Source organism: Rattus norvegicus, chromosome 2, assembly GCF_021556685.1.
Source record: "Rattus norvegicus strain SHRSP/BbbUtx chromosome 2, alternate assembly SHRSP_T2T, whole genome shotgun sequence".
In the NCBI taxonomy this organism is placed as follows: domain Eukaryota; kingdom Metazoa; phylum Chordata; class Mammalia; order Rodentia; family Muridae; genus Rattus; species Rattus norvegicus.
This window is the reverse complement of record NC_141535.1, coordinates 230,007,248-230,022,725: the sequence shown is the minus strand read 5'-3', so window position 1 is coordinate 230,022,725 and position 15,478 is coordinate 230,007,248. Positions and strand designations below refer to the sequence as shown.

General features: G+C 39.9%; 1 protein-coding gene across 3 annotated transcripts in view; it reads right to left on the bottom strand.

Annotated features, from left to right (window-relative positions):
• Positions 1 to 4,736, bottom strand: part of Stpg2 (sperm-tail PG-rich repeat containing 2) — a 526,121-nt gene extending 521,385 nt beyond the window's left edge. For 2 of the 3 annotated variants that reach the window (XM_087631242.1, XM_087631240.1), the window contains exon 1: positions 4,370 to 4,736. In XM_087631242.1, coding sequence (XP_087487368.1) covers positions 4,370 to 4,478 — 109 coding nt within the window. In that variant the 5' untranslated portion in view covers positions 4,479 to 4,736. 3 annotated transcript variants of the gene reach the window in all.
• Between the last annotated feature and the right edge of the window lie 10,742 nt (positions 4,737 to 15,478).

Here is a 15,478-nt window from a genome sequence, read left to right as displayed (position 1 = left end):
TAATGTTTATCAAGTTTCTCAGAATTTCCAACTGGTCTGGTTTTCCCCAAACATTGGATCTCAAGTGCTAAAACTAGAGTAATTCCCTACAACCAGGATGACTGACAGCCTTGTAATATTCTGCTGTTGGAGTATAGTGTGTGAAGATGTGTCTCTGTATATTCAATTGTTGATTCTGTACTGGCAGAGAGCTAAATAGTGGCAGGATCTGGGTGTTTTATTCCTAGAGCCCATCATCTGTCCCATATTTTGTAAATATTTGTTCTTCCTTACCTGCCCATGGATGGACCAGAGCAGAGCAGAGTGCTAGAACCTGCCACACGGTGGGGTGTAACGGCAGGAGTGGTGTGCTTAGACTACCTGGGAGATTGCCCCGGCTGAAAGGCTTTAAAATATTTTAAGAGACCCTTGTGTTGTTATTTATATCGCTGGCAGGTATAGGTAGTCTCACAGTATTCTTCACAATCAACAATAAAGAATAACTGGTTTTCTATAGTACACATTTTGTTAGTCATTCAAAACGCTGAATCTCTTGTATACTATATTATGTAATCTATAAGCCTGTGTGATAAAGAACGTACGGTAATAAGGCAAAAACCTGATTTCAAATGATGGAGAAATTAAGTAAAGACAATAACCGCACTAGTTATGCTGCCGATGCCTAAATTACAAAATGTAAAAGAGGCTCCAGGGAATTCACAGTGGTAGAGTTTGATGTGGGGTATATAAATAAGCTGACATATGGCACCTTATAATGACAAATAGACGTGACAGAAAAGAGAAATTAAGAGCATGGGAGAAGGAAAGATTTAAAAGGAATGAGTTCCATTTGGGATATATTGGGTTTGATGTGCCAAGAGCAAAAGATAAATCAAACTGGCACAGAGCAATAAAAGTCCATTCTACCAAAGAAGGTGTCCAGTAGGTGATGAAAAGACAAGTCATATGGCCACAATGGCAGCCACAAAGCAAAGGGCGTTCTTCACCTATAAAACAACGAGGTCATTGAAACAGGCATTCATCTGCAGGGACACCAGTCTACACAGCAATCACATACACATTAATTTATCTATGTCCCAACTGCACTCCCTGATATGTCCATTCCTGACTAACTCTGACTAGCTGGTACAATAAAGTCATTCACATATACACATATAGGTGCATCTATAGGACCACTGATAATCTCCTCCCACCCTGCTCTGGTGGCAGATAAAACCTCTCCTTCAAAGAAGAACTCTCCAAAAGAAAGTATTTAGGAGATGCTATTGTCCAGCTTAGTTGGCTGGATACATAATCCACATAGACACCTAGCACAGAGCTAATGTTGGATGCTGATCGTTTTGTAAGGACACATAAGAAGTGATGAAATACTCCTGAAGCCATACCAGGATAGACTCATTTTTCTAAAAGAACATGTTTTCTCATGTGATAAGATAGAAGGCAGCTGACTTTATACTAGGCTACCTGCCCTTAGGGAAATTCTGCTTTGGGGAGATATGCTTCCTTCCTTCTAACAGATCAGTTGTAAGAAAGCAAAACACAGCTCTTTTGTTCTGTGAACTTGAATATCCATTCTCTTTCCCACTTATAAAGGCATAGTGGCTCAATCCTGATCCATTCGGGTTGCAAATCTTAGATAGCTTATTCCTGATCAAATGGCCTAAGCCTAAAGTAATTGATACTAAATATCAATTAGTATATTAAATAGGATTTCTTGAGAAAAAGGTAGAACTAGTACAGTGGAGGTCTGGCTGAGTGAGATAAAGAGGGAAAAGGAGAGGATTAGGTTGAGAATATCCTAATGGTACAAAACCTGTCCCTGTTGTGAGGCTTGCAGTAACAATTAAGTTACACAAGGTCCCACCATCTTTCCTTCACACATCAGACTCTTAACATGTTCCTGACCTTTGATTGAAATAATATGGACGCCTCTGCACAGTCCAGTGAATTAACTATTATAAAGACGCAAGAAACAGCATGGTGGCTGCTTTTATATTCTCTCGCCAAGAAATTACTTCGCCAAGAAATCTAGCAGAGAAATGCACACAAACACCTGTTCCATCAATTATAAACATGTTGTCTTGAATATAGCGCGCGCACACACACACACACACACACACACACACACACACACACACACACAATCACTTCAGAGTTCCCAGGCACAGAATTTTTAAATTTACTTCAAAGGTGAACAAAGTGTAATCCTTTAAGTTAGTACATGGAGCTGGTTTCATCCTACGTATTACCCTTTATTAACAAAAGCTATAGGGTTTTGGAGAGGGGATTGGTGTGTGTGTGTGTGTGTGTGTGTGTGTGTGTGTGTGTGTGTGTGTGTCTGTACATGTGGAAGACAGATGACAACTTGTAAGAGTTGGTTATTAAGCTCACATCCTCAAGTTTGGCAGTAGGTGCCTTTACCCACTGAGCCATCTCACCCACCCCATAGGAACTTTCAATGTGATCCATTAGTTTATAACTTACTACAAGGTATTTTTCACTAAGAACATTGTGTTATTTGGTTGAAAACTAAGAATGGAGTAAATATCATGATTACAGTTCTCAAGTAGTTTACATTTACACACACACACACACACACACACACAAATCAAACTGCTACCCCAAAAGTCACCGTAAGCCAGAAGAGGGTAAAAGTAAGCGTAGTCCGAGAATTTTATTTCAATTGAATATCAAGAATAAATAGGAACATGCCAGGTGAGTGGGGGAGGGACACACTGGTCACATGCATTAGCAGGTACAGAAGCACATAAGTGACACAGGGCGATTTTAAAAATATTACCAAGTTAGAATGGGTGAACTGTAGGTCAAGTGTACCAGCATGTACAGGTGTTTGGAAAAATCAGATTAAATGGAACAGGAGACCAGGGATGAGAACCTAAATTCTACTGCCATTGAAGAGTTCAGATTTTTTAACCCTGCTACAAAATTTGTAACCCTGTTACAAAAGTTATGTTTTTGATTTCCAAATAATGTATTTTTTTAAACATACTACTATACCCAAAATGAAAGATAAGTTAAGACACTGAGACAGAAACAACCTGCTACTGTTTTGAGGAAAAAAATAATTAGGACTTGTATTAAGTTGGGTAGTTATGAAGAGAGGGGAGGAGTTTCTGAGAGATTGTGAATGTAGGTAACCAGTGGTCTTAAAGGCCAAAAGAAGTAGCCAGGCAAAAGAAGCAAGCTAGAGTTCTAAAGCTTAGACCAGCCATGCAGGGATGTCCACCAAAGTGACTGACAAGGATGCAGACTTCAAGGCAATAGAAAACTTAGAAGTGTAAACCATTTCTATCCATAAAGAATTTCACTTGGGAGTGGATGAATGTAAATAGTAATGAGAATTATTGACATGAGTAAGAAAGCACAATGAGCAAAACAAGAAAAAGATGCAAAGTTCAGTATCTTCTAAATTTAGCTATGCATGATTAATAGGAAAGAAAAAAAAAAGATTCCTCACTTCGGCATTGAATCGTGTGTCAGGTACTGAACAGCAGGAGCAACGAACCAGAAAGCAACAACAACAAAGAAAAAGAAAGAAAAAAAGTGGTCAGCTGTACCAAAATAAAGGACAAAAAGCACCATAGGTATGCAAGAGCTGCATAGGTACCAAAAATGCTGAGGACAGAGGCTAAAAGGATGTAAAATTTGAGATCTGAAACACAGTAAGAATTATACCATGTCCAGAGAAACTTAGCCCAACCATAATCGAACAGGGATGTAAACAGAGAACTTACTCCTAGAACTTTAAGGGAGCAGGGAGGTATTTTATAGCTACTGAAAATGCAGGTTTACAAAAGAAACCACTATAATTTGGGTGATATTAAACTCAAAAAAAAATCAGAACTTTAAGAAGCAGGGAGCAAATTAGAAATATTTATTAAAAGTTGGACCTATTTCACAAACTGAAAAAAAAAAATGAGAAAAGCAAATTATCAGTCCCTAGGCTACCTCTGAAGACTGTAACTTTTCGCACAATGTAGAAAGGTTCTCAGTAAGTATAAAGCCAGGAATGGTCGATGGCACACAATTTCACTTTTAGGGGAACAAACGGTGGGGCGGCGGGGGGGCTGTCTGTAAGTAATAATACAAAATAGAAATGTAGAAAACTACATCGTAGTAAGTAAATCTGATTAAAGTGTGTGCAGAAGCAAGTACACAGGCTTGTATTTCATACAGTCAACAAAGCCAAGGTATTAAAATCCTAGTTCTAGTATTGTCTCTGCCTACAACGTGTTTTGTTACATTTCTGAAAAGTGGTCCTTTTGACTTCGTGTTTAACTTGTAAGGGCAGGCTGATGGGGGGGGGGGGGGATGGTCCGTCACAGGAAGCTGGCCATCAGCATCTTACCTGTGGCCTGCTGCTTAGGAAAAGGTACCTGGTAGGTCCCAGGACCCACGTGCTCCTCGGTGCTGCCCCGGTTGGCTAAGTCGAGCCAGCGGGGAGCACGGTCGTACATAGTGATGAGGGGAGGGGCTCACGGAACCGAAAACCAGACAGGCGATCGCAGGAGGCCTGCGTTGTCCCTAGACACGGAGGTAGTGTGCGAGCTGCATGCTGACTGGCTCAGTGGTGACAGCTTTCCCCCGGGTCCTCTGGCATAGAAGTAAAGTGGAGAGGACAGCGGCCAGAGTCGCCGCCTACCAGCGTTCAACTCAGCACTCGCGCGCCACTTCACAGAAGAGGCTGAGCCGCCAGAGCTTCCGGCTCTGGCTCCGCCTATTCCTCGCCTACCGGAAGCCATGGAAGGGCGGAGGCGGGAAGGACTCCGCTCCCTAGGTGCATTTCCGGTTCTGGCCTCGGAGCATTTCCGGCTGAGCGCTCCGAACTCGCACCGGTCTCAGGCTGATCTCTGTGCTGGGCCAGGCGGTGCTGCACCTCATCTGCGTCTCAGGTTACCTGCTAGATTGCTTCCTGTTCCAGACTACCTTTGCTAAGCAGAAAAGCCCTAGAAACGCGTTAGGAAGCGAATTAATTTAATTTTTTTCCTTGATTTGCTCTCCCTATAAATTAGGATAACTGGAAAGACCCGGGGGGAGGGGGGCGGGAGATAGGAAAATTCGAGGACCCGAAACAGGGTTTGGGATCAGTAATGTCGCACTTCACTCCTGTGGCATAGGCATCCTCTGAATAAAGTCACTCTTGACTGTGAAAATTTCTAAAGGAAACCTGGGAGCGCAGAGGTTTGAGGCGGGTGACAAGAAATGGGAACATCGGAAAAAGGGAAAAGCTTCCCTACTGAATCAAGTCAAGTGCACAGGCTGAAAACTCCTTCTGATGTTGGATACTGATCAATGGCAATATTAATTGTCTACAATAAGGTGAAAGCATTAAAAAAAAAAAAAAACCCAAGCCACCCTCATTGGACCTCTTAATCTTCAGCAACAGGAGCTGGAAAGTATTATACTCCATCTCTATATGCGTTTGGTCATTTTTCTGTTAAGAAATCTACACAGCTTCTAAGCATCCTTAAAGGCTTAGGCCAGTGGTTCTTAACCTTTCTAGTGCTCCAACCCTGTCTAATACAGTTCCTCAGGTTGTGGTGGCCCCATACCCATAAAATTATTTTCATTACTACTTTGTAACTAATTTTGCTAGTGTTAGGAATTATAATGTAGGTAATTTCGGAGACAGAAGTTTGCCAAAGGGCTTGTGACTCACGAGTTGAGAACCTCTGGCTTAGGCAATCCTTCCACAGCTCTGCCTTACCCACAAAAGAGCTACAATGCCTCAGTTTGTCCCCAATACAAACTTAAACATATTTAAGTTCTGTAATTCTTAGTTTGCTACTTAGTGCTGGATTAATTGCGCCATCTCCGTTATAATAAAAGTGCATGGTTCCTAAGAATCTTTTGATGTCTTCTACTCCACAGCTGGATCATTATTTTCTTGAAAAGTACTTATTGGCAAATGTATGGTTCTCTTTATCTTCTAAGTTAACCTGTATACAAATAAAACTAAAGTCCCTGTTGGGACATGAATAGCCCAAGAAGTGGCAAGCAAGATGTACAGATCGGTAGGAGAGTATGACAGCACTTGGGAACCGAACTTTCTTTGTAATGAATTGTTAAACTTTCTTGTTAACTTTAGTGCTGCCTACGTTCTTATAAAACTCATAATGAGTAGCTGGGAAGTGGTGACACGTGCCTTTAATTCTAGCACCCAGAAGGCAGAGGCAGGTGGGTCTCTGTGAGTTCCAGGCCGTCCTTGTCTACAGAGTGAAATCCAGGGCAGCTAGGACTACACAGAGAATCCCTGTCTGGAAAAAGGAAGCATAACGGTTCTCTCAGTGTTACCTTAGCTTCATTTATCTGGCTGGACCCCACTCAGAAGACCTAGAATGAATTCGCAATGGCATAGTAGGAAGAGTCACAGATAAAAGGAAGGACAATTGTGTTGTTAAAAGTGATGTTTCCTTTAACAACCTGTTGGACATTCCTTATACATCGTTTGCTCTTGATGATACACATCGATTCAGGCAGCAAGTTCATGCCAGAGTATAGCATCCACAGCCTGGCTGTGCTACAGCAGTGGCATAGCTAGCCATTTGTCCAGAAACTGAAGAAAATACATAGATAAAGTATTTATTGATAGCTACCAACAGGGATGCTAGCAGGGTAGAGAATGACCATACTAACCGTTAGTGTTCAGAGGAATGTAGCACAAAGCACAGGCCACCCCTGCACAGCTGAGTGTCCCCTTTCCATCAGCAGTCGTGTCCAGCTGCACCAAGAGCATCTCAGGGTAATTTTTATTACACCTGATTAACACCGGGAAAGAAAGGGGCTTTGGAAATCAGACCACATACGCAGTGACTCCATGAGCTTCCTAGATTGTTGTGTCCTTGCATGACCAGCATGCCGAGGAATTGATGAATGATCCTATAGGTGGCAGGTTTTCTCTGAGGATAACCTAGTTGCCACTGTTCCCAGGATATATGAGAGGGGATGAGTTACTCTCTAGAAGCCCTTACCTAAATGTTCTGATCTCAGCCTGTTTTCTTTGTCGCCTTGCTCAGAGTCTTGGGAAAAGAAAGGGTCATTTCAGGGACACGGTAGCTAACTGTCCTTCTGAGAGATGGTTCGAACGTCCCATGGTTTCTATAAACAATGGGGGTATCGTCATATCCTCTTCTGGCTGTTTGCTGTCCTTAATGACATGAATAACCTCTTCCTTGAGTAGATTTGGGGTTTGATTAGCAATAGAAGTGGTAGCATGTTATCTGCCTTCTATCTGTCTTAAGTTTTTGATTATTGACCCTAATCTGATTTACATAAACCCTTCATGGAGAATAACTTAATTTAAATGAATCCTTCATGAGAGGGTGAGAGAGTCACCACCTCAAGCTCATTCACAAATCTGTAAAAGGGAACCTGTGCCTGAAGTTCCAACTTGGTATACAGTATTTCCTTTGCCTGGCTTGTCTCCTTAGTGAACATGCTTTCCTCAAGGACTTCATAGGGATGCATGGATAATCAATGGAAGAACCCTAAATAATTCTGTAATGCCTGATTTGCAAGAATTCCGCATTCTTGTAAAGTCTTTATTTTTAGCATAGAAATGTGTTTTCTTGATTACTGTGACTGGTCTTCACTGTATGTGTCCAGCAAAAAGTTTCTTCTTGTGGGTCAGTAACCAGAGCACTTTATAGCATTTCAGGATTAGAAAATGCTTTTAAGTAAGAAAAGTAAATTTTTTAAAGTCTCTTATTATGATGTTTCTTGAACAGTCCTCACTGAGTATGCTGCTTTAAAATGTTAATTATAACTATCAATAAACACAAAGTAAATAATTTGGTCCACATTGCCCAAATCAAAAGACGTTTAATGCTAATTAGCAACACTGTAGTTAACCACTTCTGTGATGTTAGGAAGAGCTGTTTGGACTAAATTTTATCTGACCTTAGAATTTATGTTCTTTCCATTCATACCTACTAGGTCCTTTCAGAATAAACTTTTTAATGGCTTTAGGTAGGTGAAGTGTCTTGAACTTTTAATCCTAGGCTTCAGGAAACAGAGGTGGACCTTTGTGAGTTCCAGACCAAGCAGGGCTGCATAGTGAGACCCCTTCTCAATGAAATAAAAGAGGGAGCATCAGAGATGGTTCAGCTGTTAAAAGCACTGGCTGCTCTTAAGAATTGCAGGACCTTGCTAAGACTGAACCCCCAGTGAACATGATTGTTGGGGGGAGGACGGCAATGGGGGGAGGCTGGGGAGGGGAACACCCATAAAGAAGGGGAGGGGGAGGGATTAGAGGGATGTTTGCCCGGAAACCAGGAAAGGGAATAACATTCGAAATGTAAATAAGAAATACTCAAGTTAATAAAAAAAAAAAAAAAGAAAAAAAGAAAGAAAGAAAGAAAGAATTGCAGGACCTACATGGAGGCTCACAGACACCTGTAACTCCAGTTCTGGGGGACCAGTGCCCTCTTCTATGCCTCTGTGAGCAACAAGCATGTGTATAGTATACAGGCAAGAACATGCAGGCAAAACACCTTACAGACATAAAATTTAAAATACTTTTTTTAAATTTATAAAACAAAAGTAGAACTTTGTTAATAACAAATTTCATGAAATCAACGTGATTGTTCATCAGATATGCAGTGCAACTATGTAATGAAGAAACATACAGGTTATTTTTTCTTTGTAGAATTTCGATGATTAATTAAAAAGTATGATATATTAAGTATCAAATGAAAGCAGAGAATATATTAAATAGTGACTGAATACATTATAATGTAATATGCCAAAATGATTTTGAAAATAATTTTTATTTTGTTGTTGTTGTTGTTGTTGTTGATTTGTTTTATTTTCCTTTTTGATACTCAATCTTGAAGTGTCGCTAAGGCTGGCCTCAACTTCAAATTTCACCTTCTGCCTCCCAGCTACAGTGATTACAAATACATGCTACCACACCCAGTTTAAAGCTAAATTCCTTAACTCATTGTGACTTTAGTTCTCCATTGCTTTGCCTATTTTGTAAAAAGGAATGAGTCATTTTACATTTATCTAAGAGAGCTAAATAAAGCCTATCAGTGTTGCTGGAGGTCACACTGTGTGTTTCAAAGATTGCAAAGTATGTTTTACATGTTTTGTTTACTATAACATCTCATTACTCCACATTTCAGGGAATACATTTTAGAAATTAGTTGTCTTTCTGTTTTCACTGTTCTTCCTGAGCATCTACTCTGGGCCAAGCAGTATGCAAGCACTTGACAAGAACTCATTTCTGCCACCCTAATGTACCAAATTCTATTCATTTCTCCACTCAAACCAAAGCGTAAGGCCGCTAAATGTATTGGCCGGTATGTCATATATTACAGAGTGGTGGAAGTGGGTTTAAAGCCAGTCAGAGTCCATAGCCTGGTTTCATGGGCATTAAAAGGTTTACACATGCTCTACTCTCACAGAAAATTGTGCCTTCCCCAGTTCTTTATGGTTTTGTTTTGGTTTAGTTTGTTGGACTTTTCTTCATGTTTGCTTGTTCCTCTTTAAGAAATGACTGGAGATAGCTTTCCAAGGATAGAATGGAGGCTTCATTACAGTAGGGTAGCATGATTCCCAGTCACAGTGCTCTCCATGCCTTGATGGTGCCTCCCTCCCATTCTTAACATCATTTCCTGGACCAGCAATGGCCTGCTGTAGATCCAACTGCTATAGGCAGGAAGAACAAAGGTGCAGTCTGCTCCCTCTCAAGAAGACTTGGTGTCTCTCTTTTTCTTCTCTACATGCTTTCCGGTCTTCTTCCATTCTATTTTACTCTTTCTCACAACTCATCTATACATTGAGATACATGCATACCCACGTGCTTGGTTAATACCTAATACAAATGTCCCACAACCACCTCATATGGACTATGCCAAGACTTAAATCTTAAATTTGTCTTCCTCTCTAAGAAGTCTTATCCTCCCCCCCCCTCTCTCTTCCCACTTCTGTTCTAAAGAACAAGCTTCACCCGATAGATAAGGCTGTGAAACTCTTTATGACTTCTCCTCCCACATGCAAACAGCCGAGGTCTGTTACTTCCACCTCTGCGATCTTGCTGAAATCCACCTCCTCGCCCCATTCTCACTGTCATTTTGTTGATGCTCTGAGCCCTGTTGGTTTTTTCTAATATCTCAAATGGAATGCCTGCCTCCAAATTCTGTCACAGCTTATCCCACACAGTACAGCTAGGTTAACCTTAGCAAGTACAGTTTGCCGAACATCACTCCCCTGCTTGAATATTTCCTGTGGCTTACCTTGAATAAAAGTATCATTTGGCTGTTTCAACAATCCTATATACCTTTCTCTTCCCACATTTCACTATTCCCCACCCACACAACTACATATACAGACATACACAAGTACAAAAGCATAAATTTTATTTCTGTTCATCCACAACATTACAAATGAATAAAAAAATGTATCTAAACAAAGTGAAGGAATCAAGATAGAACACTGTGTAGGCATTTTAAAGATTTAGCATTCCAGTTAATAATCTTAATTCCGAGGAAAAAAATAATCTTAATTCCGATGAGATATTGTTGAGAAAAATATTCAAAAATACATATTACCACTTTTCAAACTAAGAACTCTAAAAACATCTATAAATACCAAATGTGTGCATAAGCATGTGGAAAATATGAATGGATATGTGCCAAGCTATGAAGTATAAGTTATATTGAATGGAGAGGAGATGTGTAGAGAAGAATCTGTAAATATATGAATATATGTCACATTTTTACATTATTTGTAAAAATAAGGGAAATGTTTACATGTTATTCAATAAAATTTAATGTGTGAAGTTTTTCTGGGAAAAAAATGGGAAAAGAGAGTCATTGGAGCTGTGACATGATGTCATTATTCTGTTGGAATAAACGTTGTGAAGCACGGACACAGCCAGAGTCCAGAGAGGTGGGGTTCAGTGAGGAACAGTGATGTTGTACATGCAGACACGTGCTGTGCAGTGCTGAAGGAAATCGTCACATTCCACCCTATTCATGTGAGGCCTGAGTGAAAAACTCAAAGCCAAGTGAGGCCAACACTAAATGGAGGCACAACTACATGTGTCCCAAAAGGAAAAGTGTGGTGAGGCAGTTGGAAAAGTTTTACTGAAAAACTCAGGATGGTGAGGGATACCCAAGGTATGAAGAAATTAGTTAAGTGAATTTCCAGAAGCATCTTGGAAAATTCAAATGCAATATCGCTCTAACTAACTTTGGCTAAAATCAGTATTTGTGGTAAGTCATCTTGTGGGAGAAATAATAACTGCAAGCCCTTCTAGTGCCCCGTGATAATTGGGTTGGAAATCAAAGCAAATGTGACCACCTAGTCACTGGCTTCCTAAGGACTGAGCCTTTCTGTGATGTGAGCTCCAATTCAGTTCACTGGGAATTTATCTTTAATAGCCTGCATGTAAGGCATTACAAATGCACTGGTGTTATATGACATTACCAAGTGTAACAAGTTGGTAAAGACAGTGATAATTGTTTTTAGAAGTGTGAAAGGGATGCGGTCTCACACTACTTTCCTTCTGAAGAAATAAACACTAAACAACGCATCTTTAAAAGGGATTGGGTGCTGAACCAGTGCCCTAGCAAACCTTGGGTGCTGGCTCTGCACCCACTTCTACAACGCCCAGGGGAAGCCCAACTCCCAGGTGCTCTGAAACACCCAGGATCACAGGAGAGGTGACAACATCTGCCCCAACACCCACCCCAACTGAAACCCCGGAGTAACTGGGTACCCCAGGATCCAGGGGCACAGGTTCCTTCCAGTCTGAAACAGTGCCCTTAGCAGATCTTGCATGCTCCTTCAGACAACGTACCACGACACCCACAAGAAGCCCAGTTCCCAGGTGCTCTAACAAATCCAATATCAGAGGTGCTCTGAAACACGCAGGATCAAAGGATCACAGAGGAAGCTCGACTCCCAGGAAATGAGACACAACCAGGATCTCAGGATCACAGGATCACAGAATCACAGGATCACAAAGAAAGTTGGACTCTGAGATATCTGACACAACCAGGATCACAGGAGAAACAAGCTGTAGTCAGAGACAGCAATGGCAGGTAGCACTACAGATAACCAGATAGTGAGAGGCAAAGGCAAGAACATAAGCAACAGAAACCAAGGCTGCCTGGCAAAATCAGAAACCAGTTGCACTACAGCAAGTCCTGGATACCCCATCACACCAGAAAAGCAAGATTTGGATTTAAAATCACATCTCATGATGATGATAGAAGACTTTAGGAAGTACATAAATAACTCCCTTAAAAGAATACAGGAGAACACAGGTAAACAGATAGAAGACCTTAAAGAGGAAACAAAAAAAAAGCCCTTAAAGAATTACAGGAAAACACAAACAGGTGAAGGAATTGGACAAAACCATCTAGGTTCTAAACATGGAAATAGAGACAATAAAGAAACCACAAAGGAAGACCTCCTTGAAGAGAGAAAAACCTAAGAAACAGATCAGGAGTCATAGATGCAAGCAACACCAACAGAATACAAGAGATGAAAGAGAGAATCTCAGGAGCATAAGATACCATGAAAAACATTGACACAACAGTCAAAGAAAATGCAAGATGCAAAAAGCTACTGGCCCAAAACATACAGGAAATCCAGGACACACTGAGAAGATCAAACCTAAGGATAATAGGTATAGAAGAGAACAAAGATTCCCAATTTAAAGGGCCAGTAAATATCTTCAACAAAATTGTAGAACAAAACTTCCTTAACCTAAAGAAAGAGATGCCCATAAACATACAAGAAGCCTACAGAACTCCAAAAAGGTTGGACAAGAAAAGAAACTCCTTCTGTAACATAATAATCAAAACAGCAAATGCAAAAAACAAAGAAAGAATATTAAAAGCAGTAAGGGAAAAAGGTCAAGTAACATATAAAGACAGGCCTATCAGAATTACACCAGACTTCTCACCAAGGACTATGAAAGCCAGAAAATCCTGGGCAGGTGTCATAGAGACCTTAAGAGAACACAAATGCCAGCCCAGGCTACTATACCAGCAAAACTCTCAATTAACATAGATAGAGAAACCAAGATAGTCCATGACAAAACCAAATTTAAACAGTAACTTCACACAAACCCAGCCCTACAAAGGATAATACCTGGAAAACTCCATCACAAGGAGGGAAACTACGCCCCAGTAAATGCAAGGAAGTAATCTATTTTAAACAAGCCCAAGAGAAGATAGCCACTCAAACATAATTCCAACTTTAACAACAAAAATAACAGAAAACAACAATCACTTTTACTTAGTAACTCTTAACATCAATGGACTCAATTCCCCAATAAAAAGACATAGACTAAGTGGTGGATACTTAAACAGGACCCAGCATTGTGCTGCATACAGGAAACACAACTCAGTGACAAAGACAGACACTACCTAAGAGCAAAACACTGGAAAAATTGTTTCAACAAAATTGTAGAACAAAACTTCCTTAACCTAAAGAAAGAGATGCCCATAAACATACAAGAAGCCTACAGAACTCCAAAAAGGTTGGACCCAGATAGTTAACTGGCTGGACCATATGCTTAAATAACTGTCCTATAATTAAGTTTACTGCAAACAGAAATAACTACCTTACGTTGTATACATGATCTGTGAACCCCCACGACTCTAATAGGAAGAATATGTTGACAACATAACTTTTTACCTGGGTATAAAAAAATTCAACAGAATTCCAAGAGTAACAGGTGTCTGCTGATTATATACTATCAGAAACCTTAACACATATGCAAGATATTTCATAGATCCATAGACATTAATAGCAGTTGTTGGTGAAAGTTCTAAAGGCATAAGCAATTCAATGTCAAGAAACTAATAAAAGCCACAGAATGGCATATGATGGCTATTCAAGTGGAAATTAAATCCAAATAGGTCTAATAGGACGAGCACAATGGTGTTCATATGGGATGCTGAACATTTATATTTTATAAAGCTAATTCTTTTAAAAAAACAATTTAACATTCTACCAGGACTGTGATGCCCTAGCACAGCTGGTGGTTTTTTTGTTGTTGTTGTTGTTTTTGTTTTTGTTTTGTTTTGTTTTTGTTTTTAGGTACCCAATTTTACCTAGTTTTGCTTCATATAAGGTTTTTCTTTTTGTTAGTTTGTTTGGGTTTGGATGGAGGAGTGTAGATTAAGACAGTCTCTCTTTGTAGATCTGGCTGGCCGGGAACTTACTATGTAGACCAGGTTAGCCTGAACCTCAGATGCACCTGTCCCTGGAGTACTAGGATTAAAGGCCTGAGCCACCACACCTGGATGCCTAGGCTTTCTTTTTTTCTTAAACATGAAAACCAGGTTTTCAAAGGTCATCAAACAGGTCCAAATTAAACAAACCCAAGCCTAGACAAAGAATGGAAGCTTTATCAATTTTATTTTATCAATTTTATCTGATAGAAAAATAAAACAAAAGTTTCCCTTCCCCATTTCTCCTAATGTAACCAAGTAACAATTTTTCTCCTCCTATAAAACTCAAAACAAACAAAATCCAGTGGCTCAGGAAGTGGCCTGTGGTGCTCATGAGGTAGCCTGATAAAGGTAAGGAAATCAAAGACCTCAACCTCCCAACTGTTTTCTTTCCTGTCCACCATCAACGACCAAGAATCTCGTTAGCTGTCATCTCCAACCCACCATGCACAACCTTTTTATTACGTTACATCAATACAATCCACACAATAGACCATGCTCAATAAAGGACATCTTAGAAATACCTAGAATGTACACACTAATTCCTAGGGACTGGAATATATTCTTTCCTAATTCTGTTTTCATTTTTTGTGCTTGTATTTTCTTTCTTTCTTTAGTTTTATAAACTTCATCACAAAAAAGCTTGCAAATAAAGAAAAACATCACCAACCAAAACTAACCATACCCTAAATTTACACTTTACATCAGACCAATAAATTTCCAGATTTGTTGTAAATATTTTAATATTCTATAAACTAAAACACTCTGTAAAACCTTCAAGGATTTTTTTTTAAGTAAAGATCACTAGATGGCACAATTTCACCAATTTAGGCTAATAAATTTTCATACTCTATATAAAATTTATAAAGTTTATATAAAATAACTTAGATTTTATAATTCCATCTAAGCAATTGAAATGTAAATGGCAATTTTGCAAGCTATCAAGGATACTTAAAGGCCCTGTCTCACAAAGAGCAACAACAATGACTTTCTGAGGAGGCATGCCCATTCTTGTGGCCTATGTGATTTCCACACTGGTTTGCCCTGGCCAGGGCAAGAAGGTGCAGAAGACGAAGATGCAGTCCACCATCTGCATCTTCAGATACTTGTAAACTCTCAAATCTGGGTGTGGCTTTATGAACAAGGGAATGTGTGGATGATCAAACCATTGGTTCTGATGAGTGCATGAGCCTCACTTAAAGGACACAGAAGAGATTCAGTTGAAAACAAAGTCAAGAAAACAGCTGCACTGGATCTTGCTA